Here is a 24,546-nt window from a genome sequence, read left to right as displayed (position 1 = left end):
AGAGATGCAGAAAGTGAAGCCCAGAGAATTAGATGCAGGCTCTCCCTGCTGGTTGACTTTGCTTTCATCACGTCAGATTACACACACAGACGGTGACAAGCGATGCTCCAGGCATCTCGGTCGTCAGCGGGTATCCTGAGGGCTGTCCTCCTGACCACGACCCCCCAGTGGGGTTTCTTTCCGAGTGTGCCGCCCCTCGCAGCTACTCTGGGATAAAGGGCGGAGGAACAGAGCTGGCTGCTTCCCGAGTCCCCGGGTCCTCCTAGCGCCGGGCGTGTTGCGGGTATGGGGTGCGGCGCCAGCAGGAAGGTGGTCCCGGGGCCGCCAGCGCTGGCCTGGGCCAAGCACGAAGGTCAAAGTCAAGCCAGAGTCGGAGGCGCGGGGCCACGGCCCGAGGCGGCGGCCCAGGCGGCGCAGAGGATACAGGTGGCTCGCTTCCGAGCCAAGTTCGACCCCCGGGTCCTTGCCAGGTAAAGCGCCACGTGAGGAACTGGCCTGGGACTGGGCTGACAAAGAAAAACCCCTGGCCAAGACCGCCTCAAGGTTTCCTTCAGCTTGACTCAATTTTGGACAGGGTTCTTTCGGATGATAGACCACTGATCTACCCCTTTCTCTGCCCTTTTGAAATGTAAATCTTCTACAACCCAAGAATGTCCTTTTCAAGCACCTGGGAGCCATCCCTTTGAAATGTAGTCTTCAAGAGAGTTAGGGCCACTGTCTCCCAGTCTCTGTGGGAGGGTAGGAGCCTAACTTCCATAAGGGCCAGGTAGCAAACACAGATCTCATTGACCACCTCTCCCTAACCTTCCCCCATTCTTTTCCACTAGCTCACCCTAGCGCTTAAAAACTTTCTTGCCTTTTCTTTCAAAGGCGTCCGTTTCCTTTCCCCTGTTGCAGAAGTCTTGACCCCTATTGCAATAGTCTGGGATAAGCCTTCTTTGCTGTGTTCCATAAGGGCCCAGTACAATTTATCTTTGACATCTCGGAGCAGGGAGTTCAGAGGATGGGAAAAAAGAGAGCAGGAGCAGCAGCAAACAAGGGAAAGAATTCCTATCTTCAGAGGCGGGGTGTGGGAGTGTGAGAGGACTGCCTGCCAACCTCCAGCGTCTGTGGCGGAAGACAGATTTGCCACCAATATCCTGGGGCTGGGTCCTACCAGACCTGGTGTGTGAAGGATCTTCCACTAAATTCTAAAAATTGGGATTACAGTGAGTGAACTAGAGACGCGCCTTTGAGTCAGCCAGGCTTGAGGTCCAGTTCCATCTCTTCTATCATGTACCATTCCTTAGCTTTTTTCCTTCCTTAGTTTCTGCCTCTGTAAAATGAGAGTATCTATCTCATAAGACTGTTGTGAGCATAATTAAAGTAATACATGTAAATTATGCTGCACAGTGCATGGCACCAGTCCTCCTGTAGACATTAGTGCAATGCTGATTACTGTATTTTTGATTACTGATTATTGAAGTACAAATAAGCCCTCGCTATGTAGAAGATTGCAAGTTGGTTGGCCTCCTCAGAGTGTACCATGTTGGACATTTTGACCAAGTAAATCACAGAATCCCCTTCTCCTCTGTGTGTTTGGGGGGACACAATAATGGGTGGCTCAGCTGGCTTCCCAAGGCACTTCTGGTCCTAGAATTGCATGCTCACTTCATCACAGTGCTCTGTCCAGAATCTATGCAGAGCCATTTCCTGGCTCTTTGAGAACTTTTAGTACAATGACTCCTGGAGGATTAGTCCAGTGGCTGCTAAGTTTAGAGAAGAATAAGACTGGCTAATATGACTGAACCGAATCTGAGTAGGTACAGGGTCTTGTTAAGACTGAATTGGTTAAATGGCATCTCTGGTCATTTGTAGTTAGAGAGTTGATGCTAGTCTGGTCTAGTCTTCATCCACCCTCCTCATTCCCAATCCCCAGGTAGACCCAGCCCCATAGAGTGTAAAGGGATCGCAGAAGCAGAGGATCTCAACATTACAAGGACTTCAGAGACTGTAATCAAGGCTCATCTTTAACCAATGAGTAGCTGAGTCCCCAAAGGTTAAGTGATGACTTGTCCAAGTTAATGGTAGAATTGGGACTAGAACACAGTCATCTTTGTTCTCCGTTATGATTCCATCTATAACTTTTGCAGAAGAGAGATGACAGAATTTAAATATGAGTATATTTACTTTCTTGTTGGGAGTTTATTACAATTGTTTCTCTCAAGCAGATTGTGACACTATTATTTCCTTGTTTCAAATCTTTATGTTCAAAAATTCCCAGTTTGTATAATAGCAGCTGAGGTTAAAGTAATATTTCCAATTTACGTAGTCTCTGGGATGATACAAAATAGCCCCACCTACTAAACTGACTTTGAGGCTACTCTTTTAAGAGAGTGGAGGGGTAAAAGTGAAGGAAATGAAAAGACCTTATAGAGGCATTCTTCCCTGCTTGATGTGATCGTTACTTAACGTTTTCAATATATATATGATGATTCAGGAATAATATGTATTCAGTGAATGATTCTTTTGTTCAATGTTTATTGCTACTTCTCTGTGCTAGGCACTTTACAAGGTATAACCATGCAAATCGTAAAGGTGGTCACCATTCATGGCTGTTGAGGACTCATGAGCAAGGCTGCAGCTGTAAGAATTTGTTATGGGACAAATTGAATAACAATCTGAAGCATTTATTTCCACCACTCTAAATCTTGGCTTAAAGTGTACTGTTTCCTCCAATGCCAAATTACTAGCAATTGTTCAAATATTGGAAATATGAAGCCCCCTTAACAGTATTGAAAAAAGCTTCTTTTATTTGAGCAAAAGAGTGTAGTTCTCAGAAATGGTAGTTTGTTTGATATGATTAATTCTGTGAACAAATGAGTTTGATGGCAGCTTTGAGGGCATGGCGATAAATTAGCATTTGCAGAGTGCTTTCATCCACAATAGAGGTAATATAAAACTTGGTTGGTCTGCAAAGCAATAGAATTTGAAATGCCTGTGATTATCTTCAAAATCACACTGGGAATGCATGTGAATAAAAAAGCAGAGATGGAAAGGGAAAAGGGGAAAGAATCTATTTAAGATTACTAAATTGCTATCTGTTTTGATAAGGTAATTGGCCAGAAAATTAAGTGCTCTGTGGAGAACAAAGCTGTTTTCTGTAATCTGGTACAGCCAAATGTCATTTTTATTCGATACACACAGGAATATAAAGAACAAACAAGAAGGCAAAAAAAAAAAAAAAAAAAAAAAAAAAGTTACAGGAAAAATAAGCTCAATAAAAGAAGTAAGACTATTTAAAGAATAGTTTAGTATTTGTGTTTGAATCTTTAGTATTGAATATGTGGTATAAAAATGTGCCTTCTCCCTGGGTGCTCCCTGAGTACTTTCCATTCTCTGTCATCCTTAGCTAGAAGAGGTTTTATTAAAAGGAAGTCTGGGCACAGTGGCTCACATCTGTAATCCCAACACTTTGGGAGGCTGAGGTGGGCAGATCACTTTAGGTCAGGAGTTCGAGACCAGCCTGGCCAACAAGGTGAAACCCCGTCTCTAACCTAAAAAAAATACAAAAATTAGCCGGGCAAGGTGGCGTGCACCTGTAATCCCAGCTACTCAGGAGGCTGAGACAGGAGAATAACTTGAACCCAGGAGGCAGAGGTTGCAGTGAGTCAAGATCATGCCACTGTACTCCAGCTTGGGTGACAGAGCAAGACTCTATCTCAAAAAAAAAAAAAAAAAAAAAAAAAAAAAAAAAAAAAAAAAAAAAAAAGAAAGAAAAAGAAAAAGAAAAAAGAAAAAAGAAAAAAGAAAAGAAAGGAGACCTGTGTTCCAATCCTGACTCTATGATGATTGGCTAATGTGTTCTTTAAATTTCCTCATCGGTAAAACAAGAAGTTAGGTTAAATACCCAACTTCAATATTCTTTCCAGCTATAAAATAATGATTTTAAGTCTAGCATTTTCTTGACACGTCTTAAATATGAGGTAGAGGGCTAAATTTGATAGGATTCCTTTTTAATTTTTTTCTTTTTTAATTTTTCAGACAGAGATATCACTCTGTCACCCAGGCTAGAATGCAATGGTCTGATCACAGGCCACTGCAAGCTCAAATTCCTGGGCTCAAGGGATCCTCCTGCCTCAGTCCCCTGAGTAGCTGGGGCTACAGCTGTGCATCATGACTGGCTAATTTTTAAATTTGTTATAAAGAAGGGTTCTCACTTTGTTGCTCAGGTTGGTCTCAGACATCTAGGCTCATGCAATCCTGCCACCTCGGCCTCCCAAAGTGCTGGGATTACACAATGAGTCACCGTGCCTGGCCAGATTCTTAAATTTTAATAGAGGTTTACACAGATAATTAAAGCTTAAGATCCCTAGCATTTGAAATCTGAGCTGACATCCAGGCCTTTTTTTCCTTCAACTTTTAAGTTCAGGGATACATGTGCAGGATGTGCAGATTTATTACATAGGTAAACGTGTTCTTGGCCTTTTTGTGGGATAATTGGTTTACAAATTATTGACATACATTCCATGTTAAAATTCTCTTCACTGCCTAGAGATTCCAAGTGCGGGAATGGGGATGGAGGGAGACTGTGAGAAACTACTGGCTGCAAGGTGGCCATAGCACTACTCCCACCAGACTGCTGAAACCTGCTCTTATAATAGCACAGCTGCATTTACTTCTTCCTTAGTAACAGCTACTGTGTACAAGACGAGCCTGGGGCTGAGCTCGCAGCCAAGCAACCCAAAGAAACACACTGTTTATTCTCTGTTTCCTGATATGGGATCCTCTGTCTTTTGAGAAATTATAAACAGGAGTAAGCTTCTACTGTATTCTCTCCCACTTGATTTGTTTGTTGTTGAAGAATGATAAAAACAAGGACTAGAGGAAGGAAAGAAATTGGTAGAAGGGGGTCTTAACATTCTTGAAACCGTTTTTGTAAAATGCATTTGAAGGGGCTGGATTTGAATCCTATCCATTCCAACCACAATCTGGGTGGCCTTGAGAACTCATTTAACTTCTTTTTAAGTCTGAATTTCCTTATTTGAAAAAGGGGGATATCATTATATTACCCAGCAGGGTTTTAGTAGGGATAAGATTTTAAAAAATTGTTGGCATATAATAACTGTATAATAAATGGTAGTTATTGTATTTAAGATTGTCTTTCTACCAACAAATTACCGTTATAGCATTTTCTTCCATTTTGAAACAGGATTTGGGGAAATTTTCAAAAATAATAAACACAAGTAATAATAAGCAAAGAAATCTGATGGGAGGAATAGAAGGATAGAAAAGATGATATGAAGCATGGACTTACGTAATTTTGAGAATCATCACTTCTGGGGATAACATGTTTGTTTTTTCTTCCCAACAGATACGATATCAAAGCTCTTATTGGGACAGGTAGTTTCAGCAGGGTTGTCAGGGTAGAGCAGAAGACCACCAAGAAACCTTTTGCAATAAAAGTGATGGAAACCAGAGAGAGAGAAGGTAGAGAATTGTGCGTGTCTGAGCTGAGCGTCCTGCGGCGGGTTAGCCATCGTTACATTGTCCAGCTCATGGAGATCTTTGAGGCTGAGGATCGAGTTTACATGGTAATGGAGCTGGCTACCGGAGGGGAGCTCTTTGATCGACTCATTGCTCAGGGATCCTTTACAGAGCGGGATGCTGTCAGGATCCTCCAGATGGTTGCTGATGGGATTAGGTATTTGCACGCGCTGCGAATAACTCATAGGAATCTAAAGCCCGAAAACCTCTTATACTATCATCCAGGTGCAGAGTCAAAAATTTTAATTACAGATTTTGGTTTGGCACACTCTGGGAACAAAAGCGGTGACTGGACAATGAAGACACTCTGTGGGACCCCAGAGTACATAGCTCCTGAGGTTTTGCTAAGGAAGCCTTATACCAGTGCAGTGGACATGTGGGCTCTTGGTGTGATCACATACGTTTTACTTAGCGGATTCCTGCCTTTTGATGATGAAAGCCAGACAAGGCTTTACAGGAAGATTCTGAAAGGCAAATATAATTATACAGGAGAGGTAAGAGAGCATTATTTTATTTCTATGGTGTTGGTTTGGAGTGGGGTTTCTCCACCTTGCCACTTTTGACATTTAAGACTGGATTCTTTATTGGGGTTGTCCTGTGTGCTGTAGGATGTTTAGCAGCATCCCTGGCCTCTACTCTAAATACCAGTAATGCACCTCCCCCAGTTGTGGGACCCCCCAAATGTCTCCAGACATTGTTAAATGTCCCTTGTGGGGCAAAATCGCCCCTGACTGAGAGCCATTTGACTCAAGATAGCAAGGGCCTCCATTACTAGCTGCCTGTGGTTAGCACATGACACTGACAATCAAGTAGATAAATGAGTTTCTCTGTAGTTTTTTTTCTCCAATCTGTGCAGAGCCTGAGCTGGCTGACTAGACTAATGTGTTCACAGAAGCTCAGCATGACGCTTGGGTGTTTGGCGAGAGATTTTTCTGCCTTAAATCTTGATGATCCAAGCCCTTTTTGTGATGAAGTGTTTTCTCAGCGAAATGTTTAACCTCACAGCTTGTGTAAAATATTTATCCACTGATTAAACTTGAAACTCCCAGTGTTCATGAACGTGTTAACTTTTTGTTGTTTTGGGTAGGGAAGGAAAGTTGCCAATGCTTGTGTGTGGGAAGCCTGACAAAATAGGAAATTCATTTCATGTGCAGCAGATGAGCAAATTTATTTGATTTTTAATTTCTCATAAAGAAAAATATTGATATTTGCTTATACCTACTTAAAATGTAGCATGTATATCTACAGCAACACCTTTAAGCAAAATTAAAGTTAAATAACAAATTTAAATACAATGTTTTCTACACTCTGCCAGACCTTTAGTGCCTTATGGTACATGTATAGGTTTTTGCAAACTCATATAAATTGATAAATGAGAACTAAAATTTACACAAGGAAGTAGGAAAGGATGGGAAAAATTCACAGACAATGCAATACCATTGATTATTAAAAGTCTGAAAAATGTCCAGCCTCACTAATGACCAAAGAAATGCAAATGAACACAAAAATGTCTTTTTATTGTCTTTCAAATTCGTAAAGATAAAACAACTAAATTCTACTCATGGCTGCGAAGGGTACTGAGAGAATAGCCCTCTCACTAAGTACTAGTAGAGGACAAATTGTCACAGGTTTCTTGGAAAGTAGTTTGAAAACCTGTATCTAGAACTGTATTAGTCCGTTTTCACACTACCGTAAAGAAATATCCAAGACTGGATAATTTATATTAAAAAAAAGGTTTAGTTGTCTCACAGTTCTGCATGGCGGGGGAGGCCTCAGGAAATTTACAATCACGACGGAAGGCAAAGGGGAAGCAAGCTTGGACCTTCTCACATGGCAACAGGAGAGACAAGAGGAGAGGAAAGAGCCCTTTATAAAACCATCAGATCTCGTGAGAAATCACTCACTATCATGAGAATAACATGTGGGAAACTGCCCCATGATCCAATTACCTCCACTTGGTTCCCCTCCTGACACATGGGGACTACAGAGATTACAATTTGAGATGAGATTTGGGTGAGGACACAGAGCCAAACCATATTAAGAACTTTAAAAAACGTATGTATTTTGATCTGATAATTCAACTTGTAAAAATCTAAGTAATCCCAGATGCAGCAAAAGTTTCACTATAAGAGTACTAATCCAAACTGTATTTACAAAAGTGAAAAATTAAAAAGAGTCCTGACAGAATGTTTGAATAAATTATGGAACATCCATATGATAGAGTATGATAGTCCCCAATTTATGCACATTTAAAAATTGTAATGACATTGGAAAATTTTCACAATATACTGCCAAGTGGAATAAAAGCAGGATATAAACTGTGTATACACTATGATCACATTCATGTGGGAAAATGTTTGCATGGGAAAAGGCTAGGAGGAGATACAATAGAATGTCTACAGGGCTTTTCTCCTGGTATGGAGATTTGGATCATTTTGATTTTCTTTATAGTTTGAGTATCTTTGTATTTCTGTTTTTGTTTTGTTTACAAAGAGCACACATTTCTGTTTTGGTTTTATCTGCCACTGCATAACAAACCATCCACAAACCTAGTGGCTTAAAACAATCATCACCTTTTTATGACCCATGAACCTGTGGTTGATGAGGCTCAGCTTGTGACTCTTCTGCACCACATGATGTTGGGTGGGACTGCAGTCTTCTGGGGGCTTGACTGGGATGGAATATCCATGAGGGTCCCACTCAAATATCTGGCATCTTGGTGGGGATGGCTGGAATCTGGGTTCAACTAGATCACTGGGACTCCTAGGCCTTTCTCTCTCATTCTCTCTATGCATCTTTGGCTTTCTTTTCCTCCACGGGTTTCTCCATGTGCTTTCTCCAGCAGGGCAGCCAGATTTTTTACATGACAGCTGAGGGAAGGGGATATTCCAATAGGGAGCTATGGAAGTTGCCAGTCCTCTTCAAGGCTAAACTTGAAAATAGCACAGATCCATGTCTGCGTCATTCTGTTGGTGACTGAGTCCTAGGCCAGCCATGATTCAGTGTTGGGGGGAACTACACAGAGTGTGATATTGGGGTTATGGTCCATGGAGGCCATATTTGGACTAGATATTATAATTATTTTTTAATGAGAAAGAATAATAAACAACATACAATATTTTCTGTTACAAAGTCCTTTTGTTAGGTTTAATTCAGAGAGTTCCTAAGGTCAGTATCCCCAGAAGCAACTCTGAGAAGAAGATTCATGTGCAAGTGATTTATTGTGGAGAGACTCTAGGGGAGACAGATAAGGGAGTGAGGGGAGCAGGACAAGAAAGGCAAAGAGGCCAAGGCCACAGAGGGTAGGCCTTATTCAGCAGGGGAGATATTAATACTTCTCAGCATTGTCCAGAGGCTAATGGGAGGGTTTTCACATCACACCTATCTGTTGGTCACTGGGGTTGGTAATGGTGGTAAATTCTTAGGCCCTCTGAGGTCAGGGCAAAGTGACTCCATGAGCCCCAGGGCAGACTGCTGAAAAAGAGCAGGGAGCTGAGTTTTAGAAGCAAAGCACTTAAAAAGAGGGGTGTGTGCATGCATACAGGAAAGACAGGCCCGGGGTCTAGATGAAGCACTGACAGCATCTCCATAGTGGGAATTGCAAGGCACCCTCTGTTTCTTGAGGAAATACCTGCCTATAGCCCCAGAGTACTGACAGCATACACCACAGAGGAGTGTGGCTGCTTGTAATAAAGTTCTGGATTTATATTATCTTGATTTTCTTCTCCATGTCTGTCAGGAACTCATGTCCAGCATATTAACATTTCTTTTGCTATCACAAAGTGTCTTAGTCATTGCAGGCTGCCATAATAAAATACCACAGACTTGATGGCTTAATTACTTGGAGGCCTCATCTCCAAATATAGCCACACTGGGGGTTAGGGCTCAATAGATAATTTTGAGAGAATAAAATATTCAGTCCATAATACCAAGGAATCATATATTGGTAGACTCAGAAAATATCATCATGTTTTCATTTGTCATCATATTATTATATATTTAACATCTATTGCCAATCTAGTAATTGCTAATTGTACCAATTTTATTTAAAACCAGGAGGTGACCATTGTAGGGTAAAGAGAATTTTCCTTCCCCTTCCTCTGAATATAATTTGAATCTATAAGACCAACTGACAATAGGCAGATTAACAGGAGAAAATGTATGCAAATTTATTTCTGTGCACAGGAGCCACACAAAAGATGAGACTTAAAGAAGGGCCAAATGCCTGAAGTTTTTATACTGTACAGAAAGGAACAGAGAATTGGAGTTTGGAGACAGGTTATGGGAAGGAGAGGGGAGCAAAGGCATGATGAGCAATGGCTGTTTTGTTTTGCAGATGATGTCTCTCAGGTAGCAGCTCTCAGAACGAATAGATGGAATCCAGTGGTAACAGTTTCCCTGTTGGAACTTTAATAGTGTCAGATATTTCCTATGAGTGAATCTTTCCTAGTTCGGGATAAGGCTGATAAGGGGTCTCAGAGAAATCCTGTTTACATCCACTGTTTACTTTGCTAATGTAGATTTCCTCTACAGATGCAAATCTTTTCCACAAAAGGACAGCCATTGCTGTGTCTGCAGCCCCTCTAAAGAGCCATCTCAAAATATGCCAAAGAAGTATATTTTGGTGGATATATTTTGGCTTCCCATATCATCAAGTCTGGAAGCATAGATGTGGTAGACAGAATAATGGCCCACCAAAGATGTCCACGCCCTAATACCCGGAACCTGTGATTGTTACCTTATGTGGTAAAAGAGAATTTGCAGATGTGATTAAGTTAAAACTCTTGAGATTGGGAGATTATTCTGGATAATCTGGGAGGCCCAATATGGTCACAAGTTTCTTTATAGTACGGAGACAAGTGGGTCAAAGCTAGAGAGAAGAGATATGACTATGGAAAGAGGTTGAAGTGATGTGCCTTCGAAGATGGAGAGAGGGGTCATGAGGTAAGGAATAAGGACAGTCTCTAGGAGCTGGAAAAAGCAAGGAATGCGTTTTCCCCTAGAGCCTCTGGAAGGAACACAGCTCTGGTGACAGTTTGATGCTAGCCCATAAGACCCATTTTAGACTTCTGATTTGCAGAACTGTAAAGTAATAATTCACATTTTTAAAAAAGGTTTTCTTTTGCCTATAACTGAAATTCCAGATATGACACATGTATAAATCACTTATTTTTCCCAGAATTCAGGTATAAAAATCAAATTAAATAGGTTGGGCATTGTGGTGCACACCTGTAACCCCAAAACTTTGGAAGGCCAAAGCAGGCAGATTGCTTGAGCTCAGGAGTTCTAGACCTGCCTGGGCAACACAGCAAAACATTATCTATACAAAAAATACAAAAAGTTAGCCAGGCATAGTGATGTGTGCCTGTAGTCCCAGCTATTCTGGAGGCTGAGAGGGGCAGATTGCTCGAGCCTGGGAGGTCTAGGTTGCAGTAAGCTAAGATTGCAACACTGTACTCCAGCCCGGGTGACAGAGTGAGACCCTGTCTCAAATAAATAAATAAATGAAATAAAATAAATTGGATGAAAACTTCCAGAGATTTATGTGGTATACCTCTTATGGTGAAGGGGAGTGATGTGTGTAATATAAATACTAAATATTATACTAATATCTAACAGAGCCATACTCTAGCTCCACCCATATATAAGTAAAAATCAGCCAAAATACTAATGTTTAACTTTTTTGGATTTTGTTTTCAAATATATTCTTTTTCATGAAATCTTCAATGGTCATTCCACTTCTGTTGTTCTTTCCCTTTTCCGAATACTGTTTAGAATTACAATTAATTTCATTTGTTCTAATTTAATCTGGTTGCTATAGGTTGTTGCTTTAAGACATTATAAGCTCCTTAAAGGCTGAGATACTACCATATTTTCTCTGTGTGTTCAATAAGACATCTAAAAGGAATAAGCATGGAGAATGCATTCAATTACAAATAAATTGCTTTTGAAAAATATTAAAAGTTTCTGATTTATAACTGCATGAGTAAATGTATCTCAAATATAACTGTTTTGAACACAGCCTAGAATTTCTGACTTATAGTTAGGTAGATTATTAGATAATTAACATCTGTAATTGCTGAATGTATTAGATCCATTCTGGAACATGTAGGTGGTCTGAAAGGCTACATTTACTCTATTCACTGGGTTTTGCAGGGTAGGCGTGGGCTTTCCCTTTTCTAGTTGCTTTCTGCCATGCTGGAGGAGTAGCCAGGGTAGACAGGTACAACAGATGGTGGAGAAGGAATGGAAGAGAGCAAAGATTTCCTCCCCAGTGTGCAAGGAAGGCCTTCATTTATCTGCTTGATTGCCAGTGCCATCACAGCGGCTCTTGAATAGTGGCAGAGCTCGTGCTTGAGGCACTAAGTAAAGAACTCATCATGGAGACCATTTGAAGACATCTTTATGTGGTCCTCACCCCTTCCTTCTGGTCAGGCCTTCCTCATGACAGAAATTTTGTTCAGCTCTGGGAATAACCCCATAAAAATTGCTCAGTGTCTCTGCTTTTAGGAGCCTGGTGGTCTTGGCTGAGAGATCAAGTATGATTCTGTATCTCTTCTAATACAAGTGCTTTAATACAAGTGGGAACAAAGCCTCAAAGTTCACAGGGGCAATGGAAGAAAATCTGTCATTGCTTAGGAAAATTGGGTCAGGGTCCAGGAAAAGGGCCACATTTGTGCTATCTTGGAGGAAGGGTAGGAGTTTCTGGAAGGAAGAAGATTCCAAATAGACAGAATATATGCAAAAGCATATAAGGGAATACACTGACTAGTAAAATATAAAAACTTCAGGCCAGGAGCAGTGGCTTATGCCTGTAATCCCAGCACTTTGGGAGGCCGAGGCGAGCAGATCATGAGGTCAAGAGATCGAGACCATCCTTGCCAACATGGTGAAATCTCGTCTCTACTAAAAATACAAAAATTAGCTGGGTGTGGTGGCGCGTGCCTGTAATCCTAGCTACTCAGGAAGCTGAGGCAGGAGAATTGCTCCGACCCAGGAGGCGGAGGTTGCAGTGAGCCAAGATTGTGCCACTGGACTCCAGACACTGCACTCCAGCCTGGTGACAGAGTGAGACTCTTTCTCAAAAAAACAAAAACAAAAACAAACAAACAAAAAACTCAGATGCATGCATACGTGCATGTGTGTGTGTGTGTGTTTGTACATGCATGCATATTGATATAAGTATTTTGAAAAACTATGTAATATAATAATTAAGAACACAATCTGGGCCAGGCATGGTGGCTCATATTTATAATCCTAGTGCTTTGGGAGGCTGAGGTGAGAGGATCACTTGAGCCCAAGAATTCAAGGCCAGCCTGGGCAACATAATAAGACCCCATCTCCACAAAAATCATTTTTTAAAAATTAGGTGGGCATGGTGGCATGTGCCTATAGTCCTAGCCACTTGAGAGGCTGAGGCAAGAGGATCATAGCTGCAGCAAGCTATGATCACACCACTGCACTCTAGTCTTCTGGATAACAGAGTGAGATCTTCTCTCTAAACAACAACAACAACAAACAAACCAAACAAACAAAAAAAAATTCCATGATCTGGAACAAGACTGGCTGGATTCCTTTACCAGCTCTGCAATTTACTAACTCTATAACTTTGGACATTAAAAAAATTTTTCTGTATTTCAGTTTCTGCATTTGTGAAATGGTGATCATGGTGGCACCTACCTAACAGGGTTGTTGTGAAGATCAAATGAGCTAATAGATTTAGGTGCTGAGACTATTTTCATATGCTACTATATACAGAGTTAGTGCTATATATATGTTCATTATTTTTGTTATTGTTACTATTAACTTGGGATACTAGGACTGAAAGTTTGAATTTTGCATAAGTAAGTTATTAGTTTTATGGCTTTTTTCTGCGGTACAAACTTCATTTATCAAGCGCACCTTTTAAATCTTTTACATGGAATAGTGAAGAAAGGTGCTGTTAGAATTTTAATATTAATGATAAATTACAAGAATTCTCATCAATGAGTTGTGAATCATATATTATTGTCTAATTACATTCCACTGTATCACAGTCATCTTTTTTTGGTGAGCAATACATTGATTTTTTAAAAAGGAGTCTTATAACCATATTAGCCAGCTGACAAGGACAGACAGTGGTATTAAAAACATTTTTTTCTTTTTTGAGAGACAAGGTCTCACTCTGCCACCCAGCAGGCTACAGTGCAGTGGCGTGATCATAGCTCACTGCAGCCCCAAACTCCCTGGGCTCAAGCAATCTTCTCACCTCTGCTTTTAGAGTAGCTGGAACTTTAGGTATGTGCCAAGCACAGCTCATTTTTTTTTTTTTTTAATGTTTTGCAGAGATAGGATCTCATTATATTGCCCAGGCTGGTCCTGAACTCTTGGTCTCAAGTGATCCTTCTGCCTTGACCTCCTGAGTTGCTGGGATTATAGATGTGAACCACAGTACCTGGCCTAAAAACATATATATGTATATATATTTTTAAATCCCACATGGATATTGATAGAAAATGGTCCCTATCTACTTAGGTTCACCTATGATTCTCACACTGTTAGGAAAAACTTTTGCTGATATTCTCTTTTAGAAGTAACATGTCTGATTGATTAAGCTCATTTTCACCAGCCATGATCCCAATTTTGTTCTGTTTCCTTTTCTCCACTAATTTCCTTATTCTCTTGTTCTCCATTCAGGTTATTAAGTAAGAAAAAAGGAAACAAAATCAGAACATTCAGTATTTTAATTATCTTTCCATCATGACTAGAATTCTTGGAATGAATGCTGTACCATATTGCAGATAGGTCTGCTAAGCCGTAATTGCTGTAATTTGTTTCCCATTCCTATGATTTAGTTCCTAAGTACTTATGCTCACCAAAAAATGTGGTGCTTAACGGTTTTTAATGATATTTTTACTTTAAAAGTTATTTTATAGAAAATAATTTTAGTGGTTTTAAATCTTACAAACGTAAATTCATTTTCTGCTCTATCACTTTCTTCATCTCTTCTCTGACTTGCCTTAAACTGAATGGATATAAACCTTCATCTCTTAAACTCAATCACAGACAATAACGTTTCTAGGAAGGGAAATGATGGTGGTGCATTTTGTTTTGACTGTGTAGATTTCACCTTGCATTAGTGATTAGAATATAAACGTAACTATGCTGTCTGCTTCCTTGATTAGGTTGCATCTTGACCTTGGTATCATCAGTGGAATTCACAGAGTTGAGAGAAAAGGAACTATTTGAGTAAAGTTTCCGGAAACTGACTTAATATTAATACTATGTTTATATTATATTTTATTAGTTTTATACTACAAGAACTAGTTATAAATAATAAATACATTATTCTATATGTTTATACTATAAGCACTAGTTATGAATAATAAATATATATTATGCATAGAAGAATGAGTCATCTGTTGATTTGGGGTTCAAAGGCCAATTTTTTAAAAAATTGTTTTGGCCACTCTTGTGTTTTTTTTTCTTTGGAGAAAATGGAACACCCCTCTTGTTAACTTCTGGTGCTTTGAAAAATAGTAGGTGCTCAAAAAACTTCAACTGTCCCCAATTTTACTTAAATTTAGTGGTTTCCTTATGAGTAAAGAAATGGAAGCATTCCTTCTCTCAAAGCAGAACCCCTTCACGCACAAAAATATCCTCTTTATGAGCCTAGTGTAAGATTAATTAACTTTCCATTTTAAAATTAAATGGTACCTATGACTTGTGAGTTTGTATTCACTCTTCCCAGAGTTTACAAATGCCCCAGCAGACAGAACATTCTGACATAATTAGTCAATGCTTTTTCTTTCTGCAGTTTCATTTTTGGCAAGATAAAGCATTAAAAATCTGCTTTGTAGATTGAGAAATAAAGAAATAAAAATATTAAATATCTATGACAAAAATGATGTATGGAATCTTCTGCTCCCTGAGATGTGGAAGAATAATTTTTGCCATGTCTACTACTAACACAGTCATGCAGAGTAATCAGTTTGGGGCATATTTACATAATATTTATTTGCAAAGCCTTGAGTTAAATTCTACAAAGACCATACACTAATGTTCAAAGAAGGAAGGAAAATTCATCAGAAGGTTGTCACGAGTAGAAATTTTTAATAAAACTTAGGATTTTTGTGGAGATAAATGTGACAATGAGTACTTCTAGTGCAAGGAATTGAAGGATAGCTTATTTGTTTTTTTAAAATAGATATATTTATAGCTTTTAAAAAAGTATTTAATTAAATCCACTGATAAGTACCCTATACTTCAAGAGCTCTATATTTAGCAAATTGCAACATTAATTACAATCTTAAATTCAAAGGTTTGCATCTAGAATTTTAGGGACTGGGTCTATGTTGTGTGTGTGTATGTGTGTATAGTGTTTAGCTTTTTAACAATTTTTGTTTCTTTGTATTTTGAGACAGGGTCTTGCTCTGTCACCCAGGCTGGTTACTGTGGTATGATCACAGTTCACTGCAGCCTCAACCTCCTGGACTTAAGTGACCCTGCCACCTCAGCCTCCAGAGAAGCTGGGACTACAGGTGCGCGTCACCACGCTAAGCTAATTTTTGTATTTATTGTAGAGACAGTGTCTCACTGTGTTACCCAGGTTGGTCTTGAACTCTTGGGCTCAAGTGGTCCTTCTGTCTCGGCCTTCCAAAATGCTGGGATTTCTGGCATGAGCCACCACTCCTGGTCCTAACAATTATTTTTAATAATGATTCTTTGTGGGCATTTATGTAAAGGAACTAAGAAATATTAAAGCATTGACTAGTTGTAGGACTGTTAGTCATTTTTAAACCAGTTACCTAGTTAGCTTTTGAATATTTACCAATCTTTTGCACAAGATATTAAATTAGCCCTACTAATTTGTGTTCATAAAAAAGAAGAGAATGAAAATATTAATCTTGAATGTATGACTCTTGTCTCCTCGAAGAGGAGCCACCAATCTCCATGGGGTTCCTGGGACTCATGGTGAGGAGGAGAGATAGGAGAACTATAGTACACAAAGTGATGGGTGATCCCTAGATAAAGAGAAACTTGAACAGAACATTTAATTTGGAAACTGATGCAGAAAACTGGAGAGGGAAGGGTCTGACTACCAGACCATGGAAGGCAACTGAAAGGAAGAAGAGGGTAGAATAGGAGGGAGTTGGAGAACAGAGCCAGCGAGTGGCAAGTTGGGGAGATGGGTTAGAGAGTCACCAATGAGAGGAAGTTAGAGAAATCGTGCTGGAGAAGAGTCCAGCAGGTCCTCGCCAGGGCAGGTCAGGCTGTGTTGTGCGACGAGAGCTGGACTCTTTTAAAGGGCCTGGATGTGGGCAAGCAGCAGAGGAAAATTGTTCATCAAAAAACTGGAAAGCAGTAAACTACAATCATTTTTTACTTCTCTGAAGGTGAGAGTCAAGATATCTAGAACATGTAAGATACCATCCCTCTGAATTACTTTGAATCCTTTAAAGCTAATAAGTAGTGCAGTTGCTGGTATAAGTTTCAGTTTTGTGCCTTTTTTGGGTTACTGTTGTTTTACACAGTGAAGCCAATCTCTGTTGGAAAAGACAGAAAAATAAGCAAAGAACCAGATGAAGAAAATAGAAAGGGGGAAAAAAAGGCCTGAAATATCCACAAATGTTACAATTTACTTGCAACTCAATTAATTTAACGATCTTGGGGTAAAATAAAGTTCTCCTTTTCTTTGTAACATAGTTCATCACCTCTTAACATGTAACTTTTTTTTGAGGGTGCACATTTATCATGCTATCGTGAGTGAAACTGGTTTGAGAATTATTGGATAATTTTCATGTTCCTAAGTGCAGTCAGTTAATCTGTCCACAAAAGAACTGAGGAAGGAGTTAAGGTGTGAGGATTTAATACAAACAAGAACAACAGTAATGATATTTACAGGTTGAAAATCATTTTTCACATCCTTGGTCTAATTTGGTCCTAATGACAATCTCGTGAAGGAGATATGATGATCCCCATTTTTCTGACAAGGAAACTGAGACCCTGAAGTGGCAGAGCTGTGTGTGGTCAGACAGCCTGTCTAGTCCAGATCCACTGACCTCATGCTTTTTCCACAGTAAGATGGGTTAGCAGTGGGGCTCGGGGCCGTGTCTACTTGAGACTGTCAAGAAACGCCAAACAAAGGGGAATTTTGAAGCAAAGAGTGGGATGGCCAAATTTGGGAGGAGAAATTATGAGGAAAGCTTATTGGACATCAAGTGGATGGGGAAGCTGGGGAAAAGACTAAATGATGTTGTCAGGTGACAGCTGGTCCATAGTGGGTATTCGATTCAAGCTATGGTTTCCTAGTTGTTTTTGGTTATATAGCACTATTAGTTAAACATTTGGCATGCACACTCCATTTTTATTCATTAATAGATATGTACATGTATGTATATTAGTCTATTCTATACTAAACAGACAAAAATCAATTTTAGATTAATAAAAGAAAAATAAAATAGTTCATTTTCTTTCTGTAGCTGCCCTTTTCTAATATGAAATGTGAAGTTGACTCCTAGATACTCTCCAGTTGTTCTTTATGGCTCAGGAATTCTGCAATTTATAACTCATGTTTGAATAATAAGCTTTGTCTGAAGAACTTTTTTTCCAGTTACTTTATTTTCTGCAACTGCATTTTAATGTACAATCATTTGGGGTCATCTTAATAAGCTCTCCATAAACCTTGCTGCACATATTTTATATTCTTTCAGAAAGATTCAGTTGCTTGTCTTAAAATGTTCCAGAGGAGCCATCTAATTTAACCTTCATTTAAATAGTCTTGAGCTCAGATAAATGTGTCTGGATTCAGGGCCAAATAGATGTCTAGCCAGAACCAGAGGGCATGGCATTGTGAGTGTCAGCCACTGATGTGCTTTTTCTAGACTTGCAGAGTTTATATTTTATTTTTCCTGTGTTTGAGTATTTGTCAGATATGCTCATTTATTTTATTACTTTTGTTTCTGGGATAAATATTTCTCATGTCTCATTTACCTAAATATGCTGAAGGAAAAAAAAAGAAGAGTTCTTTTACTGGTTTCTTATTCAAATTCTGGATTAAGGTTGGGGGCAGTGGTACATGCCTGTAATCCCAAAACTTTGGGCGGCCGAGGCGGGCGGATGATCTGAAGTTAGGAGTTTGAGACCAGCCTGGCTAACGTGGTGAAACCCTGTTTCTATAAAAATACAAAAATTAGCTGGGCTTGGTGGCACATGCCTGTAATCCCAACTACCTGGAAGAGTGAGGCACGAGAATCACCTGAACCCGGGAGGTGGAGGTTGCAGTGAGCCAAGATCGTGCCACCGCACTCCAGCCTGGGCGACACAGTGAGACACCATCTCAAAAACAAACAAACAAATTCTGAGTTAAGTTGGTGTGGGTGGGGGTAGGAGTGGGCCTGTAGTCACAGTTACTTGGGAAACTGAGGCAAGAGGATGGCTTGAGACCAGGAGTTCAAGTCCAGCCTGGGCAAATAGCAAGACCCCATCTCTAAAAAAACAAACAAAATAACAAAAAACAAAACCTGGAGTTAATAGGGTGCTCAGAGATTGGAGAGTGTGATGTCTATGTATGGACTCTGATTTATCCTTACACGAGGGCAAAGACAATACATGGAAGGATTCCCTTATCTTTCCTTGGAAATACCATCTTTTAAAAACACACATCAACTAGAAAGTGTATTTGAGATACAGCAAATGTATGGGCAATTTTCTCAATGTTTCTCTTTTTGTAGAGGACAAAGGATACTAAACTGCTGCGTTTTCCAGGTATGCAGTATGTGCTGGTAGTGTCAACCTAAAGGATGAGGCTGAGGCACAAAATATAATTTTTAAGAGCTTGTCTGATCAGGTCGAAGTGAGGACAGCTGCTCTGGAAAACGTCCTAACTTCTGTGGGGCGTGTGCTCTTAGGTCTGAGCTGATACAAAGTTGTTTGAGAGGAATTAACACTGGTTTACAGAAATAACATTGATTAGTGATTGGCTATATTGTTGAACTGCAGGGTATGAGTGACGGTGTCCAACCTATGGCACTTTATGGCTACTTGGTGTTAGTGTAGAGCCCACACAGCAAGTGGCTTCAGGAGGTAGTTATTTAGTTCAAGAGAGGAATGAGAAGTGAAGGCTGTTATATTTCAGTGCCTTTCTTGGCCTGATAATTTAAAGGGGCTTGCATTCCTCAGATTAAATGTTTCTTTTCTTTCTCAGCAGATAATGCAGAAAGCAAATTTGAGTATAAAGCAACAGCCTTCTTATCCCCATGCTCAAAAATGCCACTATGAAGTGCTGCTATTGTACTTAAAGTATGTGCAATTGCTGTAAACACTGCCACAATAAATCCCTGAAATAGGAACTACTTAGCTGTGCATATTGTACTGTGTCATCGCTGTTACATGTTGAATCTATTTGTAGTCAAATCTATTTTAATCTATTTGTTACATGTTGAGTCTAAGTGTGTTTGAGGAAGTGCACTTCACTTCATTCCCTCCTTTCCTTCCTTCCTTCCTTCCTTCCTTCCTTCCTTCCTTCCTTCCTTCCTTCCTTCCTTCCTTCCTTCCTTCTTTCTTTTCTCTATTTCCCTCTCTCTGCCTCTCCCCTCCCCGCCCCTCTTCCCTTCCCTTTCCTTCCCTTCCCTTCTCTTCCCTTCCCTTCCCTTCTCTTCCCTTCCCTTCCCTTCTCTTCTCTCTCCTCTCTCTCTCCTTTTCCTCTTTCTTTCTTTTGAGAGACAGGGTCTCACTCTGTCATCCAGGCGGGAGTGTGGTGGTGCCATCATAGCTCACTGCAGCCTTGAATGTCTATGCACAAGGAATCGTCCCACCTCAGCTTCCTGAGTAGTTGGGATTACAAACATGTGCCAGTGTGCCTGGCTAATTTTTACATTTTCTGTAGAGATGGGGTCTTTCTGTGTTGCCCAGGCTGGTCTCAAGCTCCTAGACTGAAAAGATCCTTCTTCCTCAGCCTCCCAAAGTGCTGGGATTACAGACGTGAGCCACTGTGCTTGGCTCAGAGCAAACTTTCAAAGGGAGGGGAAAGCTGATGATTGCTCAATCCATTCCACTTTCCCCTTCTACTCCTTCTCATTCTTGAAGTCACAGGAACACTGTGAGATGACCACAATGTTGCACACATTGACCTGATGTTGACATAGTTCATAAAAGACAGCTGCTTTGCCTTGTCCAGCTCCTGTAAGTGCAGTATGGAAACTCGTATTGATAACAACAGCACAATGGACAGATTTCTGAGAAGGTTTTCTCACTCATTGGACAGAGTTTGGAAGAGAATTTCTGTGTGTGTGTTTGTCTTTTTCTTCTGTGAAAGTTTTTTCTTTTCCTCCCTCAAAAGTGGTTGTTTAGTTCCTCTATGTATGTAATGACACAGTATTAAAATTGCTTATTTGAAAAAGTTTTTTTGGATTTGATTGGCATTAATCTATGTAATTAAGAATAGGGTTCTTTGTGTTTGTGTATATTTCTATTTTATTGATTTTATTCTAACTTATTTATTTTGTTCTCAGCCTTGGCCAAGCATTTCCCACTTGGCAAAGGACTTCATAGACAAACTACTGATTTTGGAGGCTGGTCATCGCATGTCAGCTGGCCAGGCCTTGGACCATCCCTGGGTGATCAACATGGCTGCAGGGTCTTCCATGAAGAATCTTCAGAGGGCTATTTCCCGAAACCTCATTCAGAGGGCCTCTCCCCACTCTCAGAGTCCTGGATCTGCACAGTCTTCTAAGTCACATTATTCTCACAAATCCAGGCATATGTGGAGCAAGAGAAACTTAAGGATAGAAGAATCGCCACTGTGTGTGTCTGCACTTTTGTAAGCAGATGACCTCTAAAACCATTTTGGCCTATTTTAGGACCATTTCATCATGATTAGGGCACCCTCAAGCTCCAAGGACATGGGACTCCGTGGTATTGTTGGATACTGTTGACCTTGACTTTTGACATTTTCTTGTTCTATAATTTTTCCTATACCTATATTCATTTTCCCAAAATATACTGCTGCAAACCATTAATAGTTTAGTAAATACTAGATATGTTTAGATAACTGGAAACAATAAATAGATAAGAAAAACTTTAAAGTATTTAATGAATTAAATAAAAGATAATGCTATAGGAATAAGGGATTGTAGGTGAGCGTGGTGAATCAGAGACATAGCAGGAATAGTTAGATATGGGAACATATGTCTTTATCCTGAAATCACTGATTTTTACCTAAGCCCCAGTATACAGTGTTAACTAGGTAACACTCAAGGTAGTTATACATGTCTGTTAATTTCATATTTAGTCTGCAAATATTTATGAAAAATTATTAACTATGGGGCCTATAAAGTACTATAAGATATAATTTCAATCTATCAGAAACTTTTAGTCTGCTTGGGGCATTACTCATGGGAAAAAGTGGAGATTTTTAAGAATCATAAAATAGTGATTTTTTTTTCTAGTGTTAGCATTCATCAACCACCAGTATTTAGAAAAAAAAAATATGATCATCTTGCTTCTTATCACTACTGTCAACTCTATTTAGTATGTACTGGTTTCTTCTAGAATTATTTAATGAAATATCTTGATGACTTTAAATACTCACCACGAAATAATTGTAGGTAATGCAATAAAGAGGTAAGTTTCAGAACTTAGTTCTCTAGGCAAGTCAGATATGGCCTGATCTCTTATACAGTAAATTTTTGTAAAATGATATAAAGATTGAAATATTATTAATTATAATTAATCTAATTTTAAAAATCTGTGAGTCACTCACATGTGTGGGTAAACATAGTAAATACATGATTGATTGATATTGCTTATTTTATTAAGTAAAATCATAAAATGCCAGAATGACATTTATTGTAACTTTAAAATCAGTCTCAATTTTTTTATTTTATTTTTCTCTTTTAGGCTATATAGATGGAACAGCTATATATCTGATATACAGACATGAATATGTACTTAGTGATGCAACTAGTTTCTTTTTAAGTTGTAATGCTGTATCATATGATATATGACAGTCCTGGATTAATTCCTTTAATATAGAAAGACACTTACAAATTTATTAAATAATAGAAAAATGGGCAAATATTTTACCAGGTGGTTTGTAAACATATAGATGGCTAATAAGTACATTAAAAATGCTTAGTTTCATTTGTAATTTACAAAATGAAAATTAAAATGACAAGGAAACAAAAACTTAAAAGGCAAAGAATTTTTTTACCTGTCAGATCAAAACAATTTTAAAACTGGGATAATACATATGGTGGAAGGTTGCAGGCAAGCAGACACTCTCATGCCCTGCAGAGAGAGAGGAGTGCAATCTGGTACCACCCCATGGCATTGGGGGACAATTTAGTAGTAATATCTACTCACATTAAAAATACATTGATCTTTGACCTAATTGTATCATTTGTAGAAATTTGTGCTACACATATTCTTGCCGAGGTATGTATAAAACATTGTTATTATAGTAATGAGAGTCATAAATAAATGCCTATCAGTAGGGAATGCCTTAAAGCATGTTACATTTAAGCAAAGGTCTACCATGTAGACATTAAAAATAATGCAGTAGATCTATAAGTTTTGTTATATGTTATTGTGTTAAATGAGAAAGCAAGAAGCACAGAAGTATTATAGTATGATCTCCTTAGTGTGAAAAAAAAGAGTGTTCAGAAGCTTGAAAGATTGCTAAGAATTTGATAAAGGAGATAGTGATTATTTCTGGAGAAAAAAAGAATAAGTCTGGGTGGGAGGGAAAGGTTTACTTTTCATTTTATACGTATTTCTACCCTAACATTTAAAAAATTAATGTATTTCGGCTGACTGCAATGGCTCACACCTGTAATACCAGCACTTTGGGAGGCTGAGGTGGATGGATCACTTGAGGCCAAGAGTTCGAGACCAGCCTGGCCAAAATGACAAGACCTCATCTCTACTAAAAATACAAAAATTAGCCGAACGTGGTAGTGCACACCTGTAATGCCAGCTACTCAGGAAGCTGAGGCATGAGAATCACTTGATCCCGGGAGGTCAAGGTTGCCATAAGCACAGATCACGCCACTGCACTCCAGCCTGGGCGACAGAGACCCTGTTTCAAACAAACAAACAAAAATGATGCATTTATTTTAAGTCTATAGTAAAGAGAAAATGCAATTAAAAATGCAAGTGGCAAAAGGGAACAATCTAAAAGGGAGAAGCTTGAATAAGCACCCCCATAGGAAATGCGGATTGACTAACGAGATGTGAAAACTGGTTCTTTTTAATTGAATATTTGCTCCATGAAGTTTTTAGAATACAAAAAAGCAATCAAAATTTCTAATGCTAATATTTTTCAGATTTCTTAAATGATCAGAAAATCACTTTCACATGCTGCCATGGTCATTTTATACTAATATTTATTGAAAACTTACTCTGTGCCAAGTACCATGCTAAGACTTTAACATACATTGTTTCATTTGCTCCTCACAACAAAGCTATAAGGTATTATTCTTAATTTCGTTTCTATCTGAGGCAACTGAGGCTCACAGGTGTGAAGTAACTTATCCAAGATCATCAGTACATAAATAGCAGGTTTGGAATCAGAAACTCAGAACTTCTCCTTTAATCTCTTTGTTGGATCATTTCTAAGAATTGAGAATGAAAAAGGCAGGTTCTGATGACTTAGATTTTGTCTATGCTGCCACAAAGAAACAATGCCATACAATATTATGCTGAGTTATGGTGTAAATATTTGTAGTTTCCATGGATAATTGACTTTCACCTTTGCCTGTGTAGGTTGCCTTGAGGTGCTTTTCTACCCTTACCAGCCCTAATGAGCCTGCCCAGCAGGCATCCTCAAGTCCAAGGACAGGACGAGGTTATTGCTGGGACAACAAAGGATATTAAATGCAGGGCAAGGTGCAAGGTCTAGGAGAAGTGGGGCTGGGCTAGGAAGACGGTCAAGCCTCAGAGATTAGCAAAGGCAGGGAGTTTGTAATCTGGGAAGGCTGTCTGGAGAAGAAACCAGAAGAATCTCAGACACATGCTCTGGGCAACCCAGGCTCAAGAACC

The 24,546-nt window shown here is 39.3% G+C and overlaps 1 protein-coding gene across 1 annotated transcript; it reads left to right on the top strand.

Moving 5' to 3' along the window:
• The first annotated feature begins 217 nt into the window (after positions 1-217).
• Positions 218-22,686, top strand: PSKH2 (protein serine kinase H2). Its single transcript, XM_010375397.2, has 3 exons — positions 218-470; positions 5,354-6,020; positions 21,018-22,686. Exons 1-3 carry the CDS (start codon positions 286-288, stop codon positions 21,327-21,329), a joined length of 1,164 nt encoding a protein of 387 aa, XP_010373699.1. The 5' UTR covers positions 218-285; the 3' UTR covers positions 21,330-22,686.
• The last annotated feature ends 1,860 nt before the right edge of the window (positions 22,687-24,546 follow it).

This window comes from Rhinopithecus roxellana, chromosome 9, assembly GCF_007565055.1.
Source record: "Rhinopithecus roxellana isolate Shanxi Qingling chromosome 9, ASM756505v1, whole genome shotgun sequence".
Lineage (NCBI taxonomy): Eukaryota > Metazoa > Chordata > Mammalia > Primates > Cercopithecidae > Rhinopithecus > Rhinopithecus roxellana.
Note: the sequence above shows the minus strand (reverse complement) of the source record. Positions and strands in the feature narration are given on the sequence as shown.

Bases quoted from the DNA above. Each gene is read 5' to 3' on its own strand.
- PSKH2 (XM_010375397.2), top strand. From the start codon at position 286: ATGGGGTGCGGCGCCAGCAGGAAGGTGGTCCCGGGGCCGCCAGCGCTG. The intron at 471-5,353 runs GTAAAGCGCCAC...TCTTCCCAACAG, and splicing joins GACCCCCGGGTCCTTGCCAG to ATACGATATCAAAGCTCTTA. The intron at 6,021-21,017 runs GTAAGAGAGCAT...TTTTGTTCTCAG, and splicing joins AATATAATTATACAGGAGAG to CCTTGGCCAAGCATTTCCCA.